Source organism: Octopus sinensis, linkage group LG3 (assembly GCF_006345805.1).
Source record: "Octopus sinensis linkage group LG3, ASM634580v1, whole genome shotgun sequence".
Taxonomy (NCBI): Eukaryota; Metazoa; Mollusca; class Cephalopoda; order Octopoda; family Octopodidae; genus Octopus; species Octopus sinensis.
In genome coordinates, this window is record NC_042999.1 from 24,661,062 (window position 1) to 24,677,445 (window position 16,384).

Sequence of the window (16,384 nt, forward strand, 5' to 3'; positions counted from 1 at the left end):
CTTTTTACATGCCACCGGCACGGAGGCCAGTCGGGGCGGCGCTGGCAACGCAGAGGCCAGTCGGGGCAGCGCTGGCAAAGAATCTTTAAATGTCTTTTAAGCTTCAAGTGATTTTATGGGCTAGTGTTAAGTGACTGAAAGATAAACTTCCTCCTAGATAAGACATTGGTAGCTATAATTTGAGACCCAACATTCTATGGTAATTTGTTGCACATTCAGAACACCAGAAGACCTACAAACACACACATATACATACGTATATAGATAAACACACACACACACATCATTAGTGCCAGCGACACATAAAAGGCACCTATGCCAGTGACATGTAAAAGGCACCCATGACAGTGACACATAAGAGATACCCACTAAACTCTTAACCCTTTCGTTACCAACCCGGCTGAAACCGGCTCTGGCTCTTTACTGTAAATGTCTTTTTTCCATAAGTTTTGAATTCAAATCTTCCACCAAATCTTAGTTAAAATTTATGTTCCTAACACTAGCTTAATGATAACCAAGTTATTTTACTAAATTCTTTGTTATATTTAAAATAATTGAAAGAAACAGAGCATCTCAAAATAAATACAGTAATGAAAGGGTTAAAGTGGTTGGCATTAGGAAATGCATAAGCCAAAATGAGATTGGAACCTGGTACAACTCTCCAATCTACCAGTTCCAGCCAAACCATCTAACTCATACCAGCATGGAAAACAGACGCTAAATGATGATGATGGTCATCATCATCATAATCATTTAATACCCATTTTCTAATGATGATGATGACATTTATTTATTAATTAATCTAGCACAATCATCTTCAGTAAACAAACTCTGCTTGATGTCAATTAATATACATATTTAACATGTGTAAATATATATATATATATACGTGAAACTTTGCTGTTAAATATGAGGGAGATTTCACCGCTACTTTTAAAAAGTCAATCAACCACATAGTTTCCCTTGTTGCCTCCTCTACTGTTATATATATATAAAACCATTATTTGTAACCCTCATTCTTTTAACACCTACTTTTCCATTTGCATTGTTTCAGATGGAATTCACTGAAGCAGATATTCTATGGCAGGATGGCTTTTCTGTCACCAACTATCACCTATTCCCAAGTAAGGTAATATTTTCTATAATCTTTCAGCTTGGAAGATATTATTAACTTGTTTGCAGTTCAAGTTTTGCTACACTTCCTCCGCAAGGAGTGGATGATTTCACTGAAAATTGCAAATAACTTACACTGTGTGTGTGTGCGAGTATGCATGCGTGTGTGCATGTCTCCTTGTTTTGACATAGCATGATGGTTGTATGATAGTTGTAAATGTGTATCACCATCATAAAAGCAACGTCCTTTATTCCCAATCTTCTGTGAGGAAATATTATCTTATCTTGAAAGAAGTAAGGGCTAGTAAGAGGAAAGGCATCCAGCCATACAAAATCTGCCTCTGCAAATTCCATATGATTCAAATGTGTGGAAAATTAGACCGTAAAATGATGATCACACACCTCATATATATCGTTTAGCGTCCGCTTTCCATGCTAGCATGGGTTGGACGTTTCAACTGGGGTCTGGGAAGCCAGAAGGCTGCACCAGGCCCAGTCTGATCTGGCAATGTTTCTACGGCTGGATGCCCTTCCTAACGCCAACCACTCCGTGAGTGTATAGTGGGTGCTTTTTACGTGCCACCGGTACACATATAAATAAACAAGACCCAAACATCTGATTGAAAACAACATATGAACTCACCTACTGAGTTTTAGAACTCTCTCCAACTTGAATTCAGTGAGATAAGATATAAGTGCTGACAAACAACTTATCACAGTTGGTGGTAATCCTACCACATCATGTAATCGAATGACTCCACCTTTTAATAAAAGTAAACAAATTAACACTAATTATAGAATGATTTCTGATACAAGTCCACAAACAGAAGGGGTTAACTTGATAATACTGGCATTAATATCTCTCTCACTGGTATTTTACTTTATCAACTACAGAAAGATATAAAGTTGACTTTGGTGGGATTCAAAATCAGAAAGTAATGAGAACTAAATAACAACATGGCATATTAAATATTTAAAAAAATCATTAAACAGTAATATAACTGAACATTAACAATATTTCGTTTTTGGATTTGGTTTGCAAGATTTTTTATATGAGTTCCTGTGTTGAAGCATATTCTGTTGTGTCTAGGGAGAATCATTCTCTTTTATTTAATTTTATTTAATTAGGGAATTAATATGAATTGTAATATCATAAGAGTACGTTCTTACCACAAAAAAAGTTGACTACTGTGTTAGGGATAGTAGTGGATTGAGTGTTACTAGGAGGATGAGGGATGATATTTAATATCTTAATATTTTGTCAGTGAACGGGTCATGGTTTTGAAGCGACATAAATATTGAATATGTATATTCAATATTGGGAAATGACTTTTTTTCTCCAAATTCGTTATCCATTAAAACACAAAGAACTCTGTCAAGGATACAATGATAACAACCACACTCACCTGTAAAATTTCCACTTATTTCTTATTTTTATTTTCTAAAATTTTTGTTACATGTTGCAACCTTTTCAATAGAGTCAAGACTATTGAAAAGGTTGCAAGACGCAACGAAAATTTTAGAAAATAAAAATAAGAAATAAGTGGAAATTTTACAGGTGAGTGTGTTAAATAAAAAGGCACTAAAAGAGAATGACTCTCCCCAGACACAACTGAACATTAACAAATTTCATGGAAATTAAACATATATTTCAAAGACACTTGATGAATGTAGCAATGAGTAGGTTTGACTGTGTAAAAAGAGTCACTCATTCACTAAAAGATAAAATATGAAGTAGAAGGAAATAATTTTCAGGTGTGCTATTGTTGAATAGCTTAGGTCAGTGGTGACAAAAAGAATTCTAGTCAGGACCATCCTGTTTTGTATTTTTTCTCCTAGGTATTATGTAACTTTGACTATATTGTCCAATAAATCTTTATCTTTTGTGAAATTTTGCTGTTAAATATGAGGGAGATTTCACTGCTACTTTTAAAAAGTCAATCAACCACATAGTTTCTTTTGTTGCCTCCTCTACTGTTAGTTGTCTGTTATGGTAAAGCCTGAATTTAAGTTTGTGTATGTATGGTTGCAGCATTCTCAAGAGATGGGATCTTTTCGGTTTGAACGGCAGTTTTTTCTAGCGGTGTCATATGAAATTGTCACCCATAATTATGACCCTAGTATCGATCAATTGCATTTCAATCTGTATTAGGGTTAGGGTTAGGGGTGGGGGAAGGGTATTTGTTTTTCTTCACAAATGTAAAGAAACCCAATCTGATTCTTAAACGAGGGACATATTCATACGGCACAGAATGCTTTTTACCTCAATAGACGTCACTGATTGGTTGAAATTGCAGAAATTGAAGTAAAAAAACAACAAATATCTTACAAACTATAGAATTTTCTCAAATAAAGCCAAGAGAAAAAGATGTTTTATAAACGCAATCTACCAGTATACGAAGTTTAAAATTTTTTAGTTACCTAGAAATTATGTTAAAAACTGCTGTTCAAACCGAAAAGATCCAAGAGATGTTAAGAAGTCTTGTGTTGTGCATCATATAGTTGACGAGCAGTGAAGGCAAGCTCATCAGAATGGTGAGAGTCAGAGAAATATAGGCTCAGCTGATATCTAGACTATATTTGCTCGAAGCCTTTGTCTTGGATGGGACTAAGCTCTGCCCAAAGAGAAAAAGAGCTAGGGTGTCTCCCTGAATGATTCCAGCAGTTGCTGAAAACTTTTCATGCATGATGGTGATGGCTTTAACAATCTCAGCTGGGATACTGTAGTTCAACAGTATATGCAATGTAGTTCTTCCGTCGGAGAAACTATGAATGTAACTGAGGCTTTTACTTGCAGATTTTAATCTCTTCTTTGATTCTGCTTTTCTAGTCTATGTAACACTGGATTATGTAGTCAACTGCTTGTAAGAATATATATGAACAATGGGTTGTTACTTCTGGGATGCTCAGCTCAGTTAGGCCTGACCTAGGGTTAAACAATAAGTTAATTTTATGGAGTGGTGGTTATGGTGGTTGTCATGGTAGTAGTGTAATATATCTTTATATATAAAAGAGAGGTTGTGTGCTGTCTGTCTCCTACGATTTAGATTCCTAACTACTCCCACATTTTGCGGTGCAGTTTAACCAAAACCGGGTATCTTATAGTCGTGATTCATATCGAGCCCTTCTGGGTATTAATGCGCGTCTACGATGAGTCTACGATTTAAAAAAAAATTTACCATGAATTTTTCCCATTTTTAATGCATTTTTGGCATATATAAGGGAAGTAACTCTCTAAAAATTTATTATTAAATCTCAGAACGTAAAAAGCTACAGTAACACACCCCCTTTGTGGTTAGCCATATTGAGATGGCTATTATACTTTACATCTCTAAAAATGCTTATATAGTTATTTCCCAAACAAACCCGAGCAACGCCGGGCGATACTGCTAGTTATTTAATAAAGGCTGACAATTATAAAATGAATGATCCAGAACTCACCAATTGTATGATCATTTCCATAGAAATTACTGACAGTTTCAAATGCCTGCTGGTAATCAAATTTTTTTTCTGGAAGTCTCTCAATCCTGATACAGTCATCAGCTGTAGAACTAAAAATAGATTATTAAACTAAAGAACAACATTTTACAAACACATAAAACATTCAAAATAAACTATTAAGCTAATTAATAACTATGAATTTTCCATATTTTACTTTAACCCTTTAGCATTTAGATTACTTTGTTAAATGAAATATTAAGTTACCGTAAATCTTTGAATATAGTCCGCCCTTGAGTATAATACGCAGGGGATTTTTAGGGGGCTGTACCTCTGAAAAACCTAAACCTTGTGTATAATACATGCTCCTTCTCTAACTTGAGTCATGTGTAATTAAGTCAGCAGCACCTAGTTGAACAAACACTTCCGCGCATGCGTAATACAGTAATGGTGATGTTCTTAACTGTTATATGGGAATGTAAATATGTTTGCAAATTGTTTTTGTTACATGTTATTCTGTGTTCTGAATACTTTCATTTTAATAAATGTTGCTTACTGCAAATTATGGATGATTCTTTTATGACTTCATTGCTTTCAGGCTTAGCTTAAGGTATTTTCGCGCCTGACATCACAAAATGCGTCTGAATAAACATTGCTGGACAGCAAATAGAGACTTGGACATTGCATAGAAAATATTTTTCATTTTTAACCTCATATATAGTACGCACTGGGGATTTTGACCTTTAAATTTTGGGGAAAAAATGCGGATTATACTCGAGGATTTACGGTGTCCACAGTGTTTTGACTTAATCCTGCATTATCTCATAGCTTTGAGATTTTGATGATATGTTTATTTTTAGAATAATACTGTAAGATAGATGTGAGAGGCTAATCTGATTGGGTTGACTTTTTATTCATGTAGAATATTTAGGCTAGATATTACTGGTTTAAATGCTAAAGAGCTAAGAGACCTTAGTCTGAGCATCAGCATTTAAACTGGTCATAACCAGCCCAAATATTCTTCCTCTTTCATACTTAAACCAATCCTACAATGACATCCTAAAAATAAACAATCACACTGTCAAAATCTTGAAGCTACAAGAAAATGTATGATTAATTCAAAATAATAATAATCATCATCATCATCGTTTAACGTCCGTTTTCCATGCTAGCATGGGTTGGACGGTTCAACTGTTTCTGGGAAGCCAGGAGGCTGCACTAGGCTCCAGTCTGATCTGGCAGTGTTTCTATAGCTGGATGCTCTTCCTAACGCCAACCACTCCGTGAGTGTAGTGGGTGCTTTTTACGTGCCACTGGCACAGGTGCCAGGTGAGGCTGGCAGCGGCCACGATTGGTTGGTGCTTTTTATGTGCCACCGGCACAGAAGCCAGTCAAGGCAGTGCTGGGATAAATAAGCAACAAATTGGACAAAGTACTCTGAATGCTAAATGTTTAATGTAGTTTGATAATTCGGGACTTGAAGTTATAAGTATGTTGATAATTAATCAAGTCAGTTGTGTATTCCACTGCTAAATAAACATTACATTTGATAGTGATCTGAATGTTAAAGGGTTTAAGTTGTTCTGTTACTTATTTCATCTATGGCACTATTGTTACTGTTGTTGTTTGGTGTGCCAGGTTAGCCCAGCTAAACTATAACCAACGGCGAGCTGGTAGAAATGTTAGCACGCCGGGCGAAATTCGTAGCCGTATTTCGTCTGTCGTTACGTTCCAAGTTCAAATTCCGCCGAGGTCGACTTTGCCTTTCATCCTTTCGGGGTCGATAAATTAAGTACCAGTTACGCACTGGGGTCGATGTAGTTGACTTAATCCGTTTGTCTGTCCTTGTTTGTCCCCTCTGTGTTTAGCCCCTTGTGGGTAGTAAAGAAATATATAACCAACGGTATTCCTGCCACAATCATGCAGCCTTTTTTTACAACTTCTCACTGAGACAGCTTTTATACAGTCACATGCCCAGCTAGACATAGCTAGGAAACCTCCCTCAAATTACATCTTAGCATTTTAAAGAACACATCAAATCCTACCCTTTCAAAGAAGTCACTCTGGATAGTGTAACCCTGGAAAGAAAAAGAATGGCCATTAAAAAAAATACCTTAGAATAGAAGTGTCCTTGAGTAAACGTTCTGTTGCTTCTGAGAGTGTTGATGGTAGTAATATCTCCACTGGTTGGATATGCATGATTCTAGTTTCAAGATGGTTTCGACTGATCACATCATTGAAACAGTCATAAATCAAGTCTCCAGTGGCAGGGTGAACAGCCTAAATAAAGGGAAAGCAACACTTGTGATTAATCAAAAAATGACTACTAGTGGACAGCAGCAAAGCTGGGGGTACCTTCGTCATCCTTACACCAATTTTTATTGTAGTCTGATACTTGTTTATTGATTTATATTTGTGTTACTAAGTTACACCTCAACAGAAAAGGGCAGAACACAGGTTTCTACAAAAATATTCAAAGACACACACACACACACGTCTAATCTACGCAAGCAACGAAAAGTGGATTAAAAATGATGGTGATATACAAATATACAGACCCCTTTCACTCACAAGGAATTGACATACTCAAGGCCATGGTAGAAATCACTTGTCCAAGGATGCCATGCAATGAGATCAAACTGAAACATCATGGTTATGATCAAACTTCTAAACCAGGTGGATATTTTTGACTACCAACTCATAGTGCATGAATTCAAATCTACTGTAGGTAAATGTTTTGTATTTTGGGGGTCAGTTTTAGTCTAAATTTTAGTCTAAATCAAGTGAAAAACTCAACAGAAATTATGTTCAAAATTGTTCCCCTGTGTTAAGGGTTTCTAACGAGCAAATCACTGGTGTACAACTATCCTGACTGATAAGGGATTGTCTGTGTAACCTGGTTGGAATAAATAACACAAACTCTTTTTGGTTTAACACACCAATTTATCAATAAATTCGCAAAGTGTATACTTTGCTAATATATATATTTCTCTACTACCCATAAGGGGCTAAACATAGAGGGGACAAACAAGGACAGACAAACGGATTAAGTTGATTACATTGGCCCTAGTGCGTAACTGGTACTTAATTTATCGACCCCGAAAGGATGAAAGGCAAAGTCGACCTCGGCGGAATTTGAACTCAGAACGTAACGACAGACGAAATACCGCTAAGCATTCCGCCCGGCGCGCTAACATGTCTGCCAGCTCGCCGCCTTATATTTACTAATATATATATGAACACACACATACACACACACAGGCGTGTGTGTGTGCAATGTATTTCTGCAGAGTTTTTATCTGCCAAATTTCATAAGACACCTCCAAAAGATGTTGGGCAGCAAGATCAAATTCAAAACCACGTAGTTGCAAAGAGAACTGAACTATATATCTATTCTGCACCCCATTACTGGTACTATGCTGAACATAGGGCAAGAACAAGAAGAATAACTTAGCAGCTGGGGCCTAAACTAACTAGGATCTATACAATTAAATGAGGGATAACATCCTAAATGCTACGAGGCAAAAATAATCTTTGATTAATTAACATTAGGCACAGGAGTGGCTGTGTGGTAAGTAGCTTGCTAACCAACCACATGGTTCCGGGTTCAGTCCCACTGCGTGGCATCTTGGGCAAGTGTCTTCTGCTATGGCCCCAGGCCGACCAATGCCTTGTGAGTGGATTTGGTAGACGGAAACTGAAAGAAGCATGTCGTATATATGTATATACATATATGTGTGTGTGTATGTGTTTGTCCCCCTAGCATCGGTTGACAACTGATGCTGGTGTGTTTACGTCCCCGTCACTTAGCGGTTCGGCAAAAGAGACCGATAGAATAAGTACTGGGCTTACAAAGAATAAGTCCCGGTGCTCCAGCATGGCCACAGTTAAATGACTGAAACAAGTAAAAGATTAAAAGAGTATTAAAACTGTGATAAGTCCAGAAGTTAAAGGAGACAATTATAAAATCCTGATTTATCAAAACTTGAATGATGTCAGTGCAGCGATGACAGGAGGTGGGTAATAGTAGAAGTAGTGGCAGAGGAAAGTTATAGTGGAAATGGTGAAAGAGGAGGCCATGTGGCAATTGTGGCAGAGGCAGCTTTGGCAATGAAAGTAACCATAGCAATAGACCAAGAAGGATAAAGAATGAACTGGTGAGATTATATCTCCAGTCGATGAGTTTTATGAATTAAGACAGCACAGGATTAAGAGTAATGGATAGCACTGGCTAGACTTTTCTAATCTTCGTTAAGCAGGAAAAATGGAGCATTAGCAAATAAACAAGGGAGTATCTAGACAGTTACTTGGCCTACTAGAAACAGCAGCCAAATGTCCCTCAAATCACATTTTAGTATCTTAAAACAGAAGGGTCACATTGGTTAATCTAACTGGATGTACTATAAATAAAAGATGCAACAATTCAGATTAGAATGCTTTTGATAAAAGGTCTGCTTAATCAAGTGTTAAACAACAACATCTACATTATTTACATTCAACGGATATTTGTCCTCATCTTGTTTGTTGTAAACACAACATTTCGGTTGATATACCCTCCAGCCTTGTTCAGGTGTCTTGGGGAAATAATAATATAAATAATGTACATAATTCCTCATCTCTTAAATATAGAACTGAACAACGTCTACAATGTGCTAAAGCAATGATAAGTAATTTGATGGTCTTCAAGGCTGAGAGGGAATCCCTTCACACTCATGTAAAAGAGAACAGAATATAGATTAACAAATTGGATTAGTAATTTATAGTTCAAACTGCGAATTGCATTACCTGCCTCAACAATAATTTAACCAAAAGAAAGTTTGAAGAATCTCATTAAGTTTGATTGCTGGAAAGTCAAATGTTTCAGGATCTTGTCTATCAATAGAGAGTAATGATCATCCATTTGTACCCTCCATCAAAGAGAAAGAACCCAAAATCTTAAGCCTTCCACTCACAGTCAAACTTACCAGTGCTCTACAAGTTGTACTCTTTGTTTGTTCCTTCTCGAGCCATGCCTGGCTCATAAGGGCCGGTTTCCCGGTTTCTTGGCGTATAGGTTCCCCACCTGGATGGGACGCCGGTCCATCACAAGTGAGCTGCAAGATGCAGGAGGAAAGAGTGAGAGAAAGTTGTGGCGAAAGAGTCAGCAGAAGTTTCGCCATTACCTTCTGCCGGAGCCGCATGGAGCTTAGGTGTTTCACTCATAAACACACACATCGTCCGGTCTGAGATTCGAACCCGTGATCCCTCAACTGCGAGTCCGCTGCTCTAACCACGAGGCCATGTGCCTTCACAAGTTGTACTCTACTCATCGAAATGCATATCAAGATGAAATCAAGATGAAATGTTGGTATCATTGAAAGACAGATTCAATTTGACACTGTAGTGCTTCAGTTTTAGGGATGAGTGGTTCAGTGCCAGATTTTCAACATGATCAAATACATGATCAGAGAGTTTATGTACCAATAAATCTATATTTTCCAGCAAGTATTGATGGATTGATCAATAATTACAAAAGAAAGAAAAAAGAATTATAACCATGCATCGACTGCAATGTTAAGGAGCTAGACTAATGAATATTAGTTCAAATCGAAGAATAAACAGAGGGAAATGTCAAAGATAAGATATATTGCTCCACTTGAATACACTTTAGCAACAGTTTACAGGGTTACGTAGTGAGATATTAGAAAGAGACACTCATAAATAAAACAGATACTTATGAGTCAATGAGAAAGCTTCTACATGGTCATTCAATTTGCTACAAATAACAGTCAAATCTCTTTTAAATCACACACACTACTGTTTTTAAAAACTTTGACACGGAATAATGTAGTCTTACATTATATCTAAAAAAAAAGATGAGATGGATGGTCACGGATGGAACACCTTTGATCATAGATCAAGAGATTCATGGTTGACTTTGCTGAATAACAACAGATATGAACCAACAAATTAGGATTTGCACCTGGAGTGCCAAACTTTTTTGGTTTTGTATTCTGGATTGAAGTATAAATGAGATCTCCCAGGCCAGATAAAAATTTTACTAACCACAGTTAAGGAAAGAATATAAGATGATATGTAAACAGTCTTTTAAGTAGAATGTTGATAGAAAGCTTTAAACTGTTTCAGCTGCTTTAGTTGCAACAACTTTCAATATTGTTCATATCACTAGAGACCATTTTGAACAAAACCATGCCAGAATTTGAAAAACAAAACAAAAAAACAAAACACACACACACACAAAATTCATGGCTTGTATAGACAAAGTGAAGGGAAAGTAGGTCACATCTTTTAGTATATGGATTCATAAGCTTCTTTTTCGATGACTGAAAAAGCTCATGAGTTTGCTAATAGAACTGACTGTTTCCTACTCCAAAACTTGTGACCCTGTTTGCTTTACAAATCAATAATAGTAACTTACCACCAAACCAATGCTGAGAGATTCATTTGATTTTTTATTCTCTTCACAAGGTGTTTCAAAGATAGACATCAAGTATTGAGATACATTGGCTTCAGTATCATCACTGCAGGCAATATCATTAAGTGGAGCAACATCTACAATAATAAATATGATAATAATAGTTAGCGATGATAAGAAAACTAGTGGAAGACATGGACAATTGTTTGCAAGAATATACTGCCGTGAATTGTGAAAGAATCAAGATCAGTGACTATTTAAACCAGTGCTTTTCAAACTTTTTGCTGGAGCGGAACCCCAAGGAAACATTCCACTGGTTCGAGGAACCCCTGTGCAATAATTTAATAGTCTTATGCACACATATCTGCACAGGAGACTTAAAAATTACTGCCGATTTTAGCAGTTTTGTAATTGGACTGTACTGGCGGAACCCTGGTTGAAAACAACTGATTTAAACAATGAAGACCAATTAATAACGGGGTTTTGGATCCATTAACTACAGAAGAGACAGAATTTATGTGCAACTTTAAGAAGGCTAAACTATGGAGACTAAATCAAGAAACAAGTGAAGTCAATAATGTATTGGGACATGTTGAAACAAAGAACATTACACAAACAAATGATCTCATCAAGGCTGCTGGTAGGATTGTGGCAGAAAGGATGGGATTGAGAACTGTTGACGGACAGAAGAGGAAATAAGCATTCCTGGTGGAAAAGGAGAATTTCAGAAGATATAAACTCCTTGAACAGCATAGTGTCAATGCTTGTCAGGAAAAGAAAAGGAGAATTGAAGAATGATCGCAAATTTGAAAAAGTGAGGAAGAATTATGGTGTAGATAAAAAAGGTCTGAATGTCGTAATTGAAGAACTGAAGCAGTGCATACTTGCTAAAAGGTTTGAACACTGGATTAAACAATACCAGCAAAACCAATTGTTTAGAATTGACCAAAAAAGATTTTATCAAGAAATCAATGGTATAGAATGTTAAAGATTAGTTACTAATATTGATGAAAGTTGACAGATCTGGAGTAAGATATGGAATAAGCAAGAACAACATAATACAGCAGCTGAATGACTCTGTAGCCTGAAGCAAACAGCTTCTTATCCCCAGCAAAAGGTTATCCACTTCACAGAAGACAGTATCAGAAATATGAGGACAAAGATAAGCACTTGGAAAGCAGCAGGACCTGATGGTGTACAGGGATTTTGGATAAAAGAGTTCAGTAAGCACCATAAATTGATTGCAGAGCAATTTAATGCATTAGTTGATGGAGAAGAAATCCCAGGATGGTTGACAAAAGGATGAACAATGTTGTGTCCGAAAAATGCATCATCATCATCATCGTTTAACGTCCACTTTCCATGCTAGCATGGGTTGGACGATTTTGACTGAGGGTTGGCGAGCCAGATGGCTGCACCAGGCTTCAATCTTGATCTGGCAGAGTTTCTACAGCTGGATGCCCTTCCTAATGCCAACCACTCTGAGAGTGTAGTGGGTGCTTTTATGTATCACCGGCACGGGGCCCAGTCAGGCGGTACTGGCAATGACCTCGCTCGAATCTTTTTACACGTGCCAGTGAAGCGATGTTGGTAACGATCATGCTCGAATGGTGCCCTTTTATGTGCCCATGGGTACGGAAGCCAGTTGGCTGCTCTGGCAACGATCATGCTCGGATGGTGCTCTTGGCACCCTACTAGCACAGGCATAAGTGCCAGTAAGGCGATGCTGGTAACGATCATACTCAAATAGCCGCTCTGTCAATGATCACAGGAAATGCTGCCAACACTGACAGGCCAATTTCTTGTCTCCCATTAACGTGGAAGTTACTGTCAGGAGGAACTGCAGAAGAGCTATACAAATTTCTTGACGAGAACGATATGTTACCGATGGAACAAAAAAGTTGTAGGAGATGCAGAGGAACCAAAGACCAATTATTGGCCTGGATTGACTATCGCAAAGCTTATGATATGATTTCACATTTGTGGATCATTGAGTGCTTAGATTCGTTTGGAATTGTGAGAAATGCGATGTATTTTCTGAAAAGTCAGAGATAAAATGCTGAAGACAACACCATCAGTGCTGTGACTTTGGGTTTGAAAAACTAAGCTGTGCATAGTGAGAAAAGAAATATCAAAACTATAAGATTTAAAGAGTAGAAAGAAAAATGACAGGCCAGATAGCTGGAGATAGAAAGAATTGCAAGGCCAATTTATGTAACAAACCAAAAATGATGAAAAAGAAGAATGTTGGTTGTGGTTGAGAGATGGAAACCAGAAACAAGAAACTGGACTGCTAATTAAAACTGATCAGGAAAAACTTATTAGAGTGAATTTAACAAGACAAAAAGTTATAAAATTCAGTCAGATAGAAAATATAGAATATGAAGAACAAAAGACGAGAGTATTAACCATCTTCAAGTAAATGCAGTAAGCTTGCATGTAATGAGTATAAATACACACATGAATGCATTGGTAAATGGTTGCCTTTATCCTCTGCTCCCCCACAGGATCTTCAGCTCCCTGTCACCCTCTATCTCTCTCTCTTATGCAATCTTCCCACCTGTATTCACTCTTTTAACATGGAGTAGTACTGGGTCTTCCCCCACTCAACTCATTATCTTTACCAGTGTATCCTTACATCTTTCTTGCTAATCCTTTACCTTTCCCATACTCTTTCCATTAATGCACTCTCTCCACTGTCACCCTCTTATGACAATAAACCTATTCCTCCCATTCAGACTTTAATTTCATCACTCTCTCTCTCTTCTATTATCCATTTCAGTCATGGGGGCTCATTAGTCTTGCAAATTACAAAACACCACTAGGGCTGGCGACACGAAAAAAAAAAGCATCCTATATACTTTGTGAAGTAAGTTAAGTTAAGTTTTTGGCTCAAAAAGCAAAAAGCAAGGCCATGTAGGGGGACATAGAGTTATGTACAAAGAGGGTGTTCATGCAAAGAGTTCAGGCCATTTCTGGTCAAGAGAGACTTTGAACCGAGCGGTCGTCAGCATCTTCACTATCTTGTCTGGAAGCTTATTCCACGGATCCGCAACCCGGACAGAGAAAGCCCCTCTCCTTCAATTGAGATGAAATCGTCGCAGTAGCTGCTATTAAGCAGGGCATTCAGTTACAGAAACCATGCTAAAACTGGGACCATTAAGGCAAGATGTGGTTCCCCGATTCCTTAGTTCATGCTGAACTATTCAATATATACTGGCATGGGAAACAAATGTAAATTGATGATGATGATGATGGTAGTGTGTGTGTGTGTGTAAAAGAAACATACTCCTTGGCCTTAAATAAGCTGAGGAGAAAAAAAAGACCAAATAATGTTTTTGGCATACTGATAATTTTGGCAGTTTAGTGTTTACACTGTGTACTCAGTACAGCAAGATCTTAGCTGAGCCAGATGTACAAGAACAGTTAACAGCTGGTTCTGCCATGAAATCAGCTGACCTCCAAAAAGTACTAGGTAGTTTGTTACCTTGGTAACAACATTAGTTTTTGTTATCTAAGTAATTATCATCACCATCATCATCGTTTAGCGTCCGCTTTCCATGCTAGCATGGGTTGGACGGTTCAACTGGGGTCTGGAATGCCAGAAGGCTGCACCAGGCCCAGTCTGATCTGGCAATGTTTCTATGGCTGGATGCCCTTCCTAACGCCAACCACTCTGTGAGTGTAGTGGGTGCTTTTTACGTGCCACCGGCATGGAGGCCAGGCGAGGCTGGCAACGGCCACGATCAGATGGTGCTTTTTACGTGCCACCGGCACGGTGGCCAGTCGGAGGCTATCTAAGTAATTATGGAGATGACTTTAGTGAAAGTACAGTTTCTTAGTATAAGAACATAAAATACCTGTGACCTGTTGGATGGTCATGGCTGGAACCCTCTGATCATGTGTCTGCTCAGTCTAAGCTGACTTGGAGATCAACAACAATTAGATTGTACAAAACATGTTTACACAGTGTAATGGAAATGAAATGTACTACTACTACTACTACTACTACTACTACTACTACTTGAAAAACTTATGAGTTGGAGACAGGAAGCTTTGTAAAAGACAGGAACATAAAAAGCTTTGTAAAAGACAGGAACATAAAAAGCACCATCCGATCGTGGCCGTTTTCAGCTTCGCCTGGCCTCCGTGCCCGTGGCACGTAAAAAGCACCATCCGATCGTGGCCGTTTGCCAGCCTCGTCTGGTCTCCGTACCAATGGCACATAAAAAGCACCATCCGATCGTGGCCGTTTGCCAGCCTTGTCTGCTCTCCGTGCCAATGGCACATAAAAAGCACCATCCGATTGTGGCCGTTGCCAGCCTCGCCTGGCCTCCGTGCCCGTGGAACGTAAAAAGCACCATCCGATTGTGGCCGTTTGCCAGCCTCGTCTGGTCTCTGTACCAATGGCACATAAAAAGCACCATCCGATTGTGGCCGTTGCCAGCCTCGCCTGGCCTCCGTGCCCGTGGCACGTAAAAAGCACCATTCAATCATGGCCGTTTGCCAGCCTCGTCTGGCACCTGTGCCGGTGGCACGTAAAAAGCACCAAATTACATTCACGGAGTGGTTGGTGTTAGGAAGGGCATCCAGCTGTAGAAACACTGCCAGATCAGATTGGAGCCTGGTGCAGCCTTCTGGCTTCCCAGACCCCAGTTGAACCATCCAACCCATACTAGCATGGAAAGCGGACGTTAAACAATGATGATGATGATGAGAGAAAACAAAATCAACGACAAATTTAAAAAATAAAGTAAACATACCTTCACCAATTAATGTTGATTTTGTATAAAGTGCAGTTAATTGTCGCATGAAAACTGAACTTTTATTGTCACTAGCAGCTTTGAGTGCAGCAGTTTCAGTTTGTTTAACAACACCAACCTAAGTATAAATAACAGAACAATATATACAGAAACAGTGGTACATCTTGATAAGTTTTATAATTTTTTTTCACAGACAAATCTTAAAGATTTGATGCTTACTTTTGATAATAGGAAAACAAATAGCAAATCATACAACATATCATGTTTTTATTTGCTTCATTTTTTAATCATATTTATATGGATACATTAACAATCTAAGATCAAGTTGCTAAACCCTGTGCAAGATACACTACTCTACTTTATACAAATATGTTACTCTTTTACTTGTTTCGGTCATTTGGCTGTGGCCATGCTGGAGCACCACCTTTAGAAAAAACTGTCTAGAAATCCAGTGGAGGTACTATAATGGTTCTTGGATGGTACATTCAATATGTTGCCTTGTTTAACACCACCAGCAAGAGATTATTGCTTGCCTTTATACATTTGGTTGTAAATATTAGCAGAAGCCCTCTGGTCTGATGATAACTTGATAATAATAAAATATTTCAGCTACTACAGTGGTCACTGTTCCATATCTCATATCACTGCCATTCAA

The 16,384-nt window shown here is 38.1% G+C and overlaps 1 protein-coding gene across 1 annotated transcript in view; it reads right to left on the minus strand.

The window, feature by feature from the left end:
- The window catches only part of LOC115209337 (DNA mismatch repair protein Msh3-like), a 64,701-nt gene that overhangs the window by 21,208 nt on the left and 27,109 nt on the right, over nucleotides 1–16,384 (minus strand). The window contains exons 4-8 of the mRNA XM_029777700.2: nucleotides 15,730–15,847; nucleotides 10,970–11,103; nucleotides 6,665–6,831; nucleotides 4,555–4,664; nucleotides 1,757–1,874 (exon numbers count right to left, since the gene is read on the minus strand). Of these exons, the coding sequence (XP_029633560.1) occupies nucleotides 1,757–1,874; nucleotides 4,555–4,664; nucleotides 6,665–6,831; nucleotides 10,970–11,103; nucleotides 15,730–15,847 (647 nt within the window). The remainder of the gene's footprint in view (nucleotides 1–1,756; nucleotides 1,875–4,554; nucleotides 4,665–6,664; nucleotides 6,832–10,969; nucleotides 11,104–15,729; nucleotides 15,848–16,384) is intronic.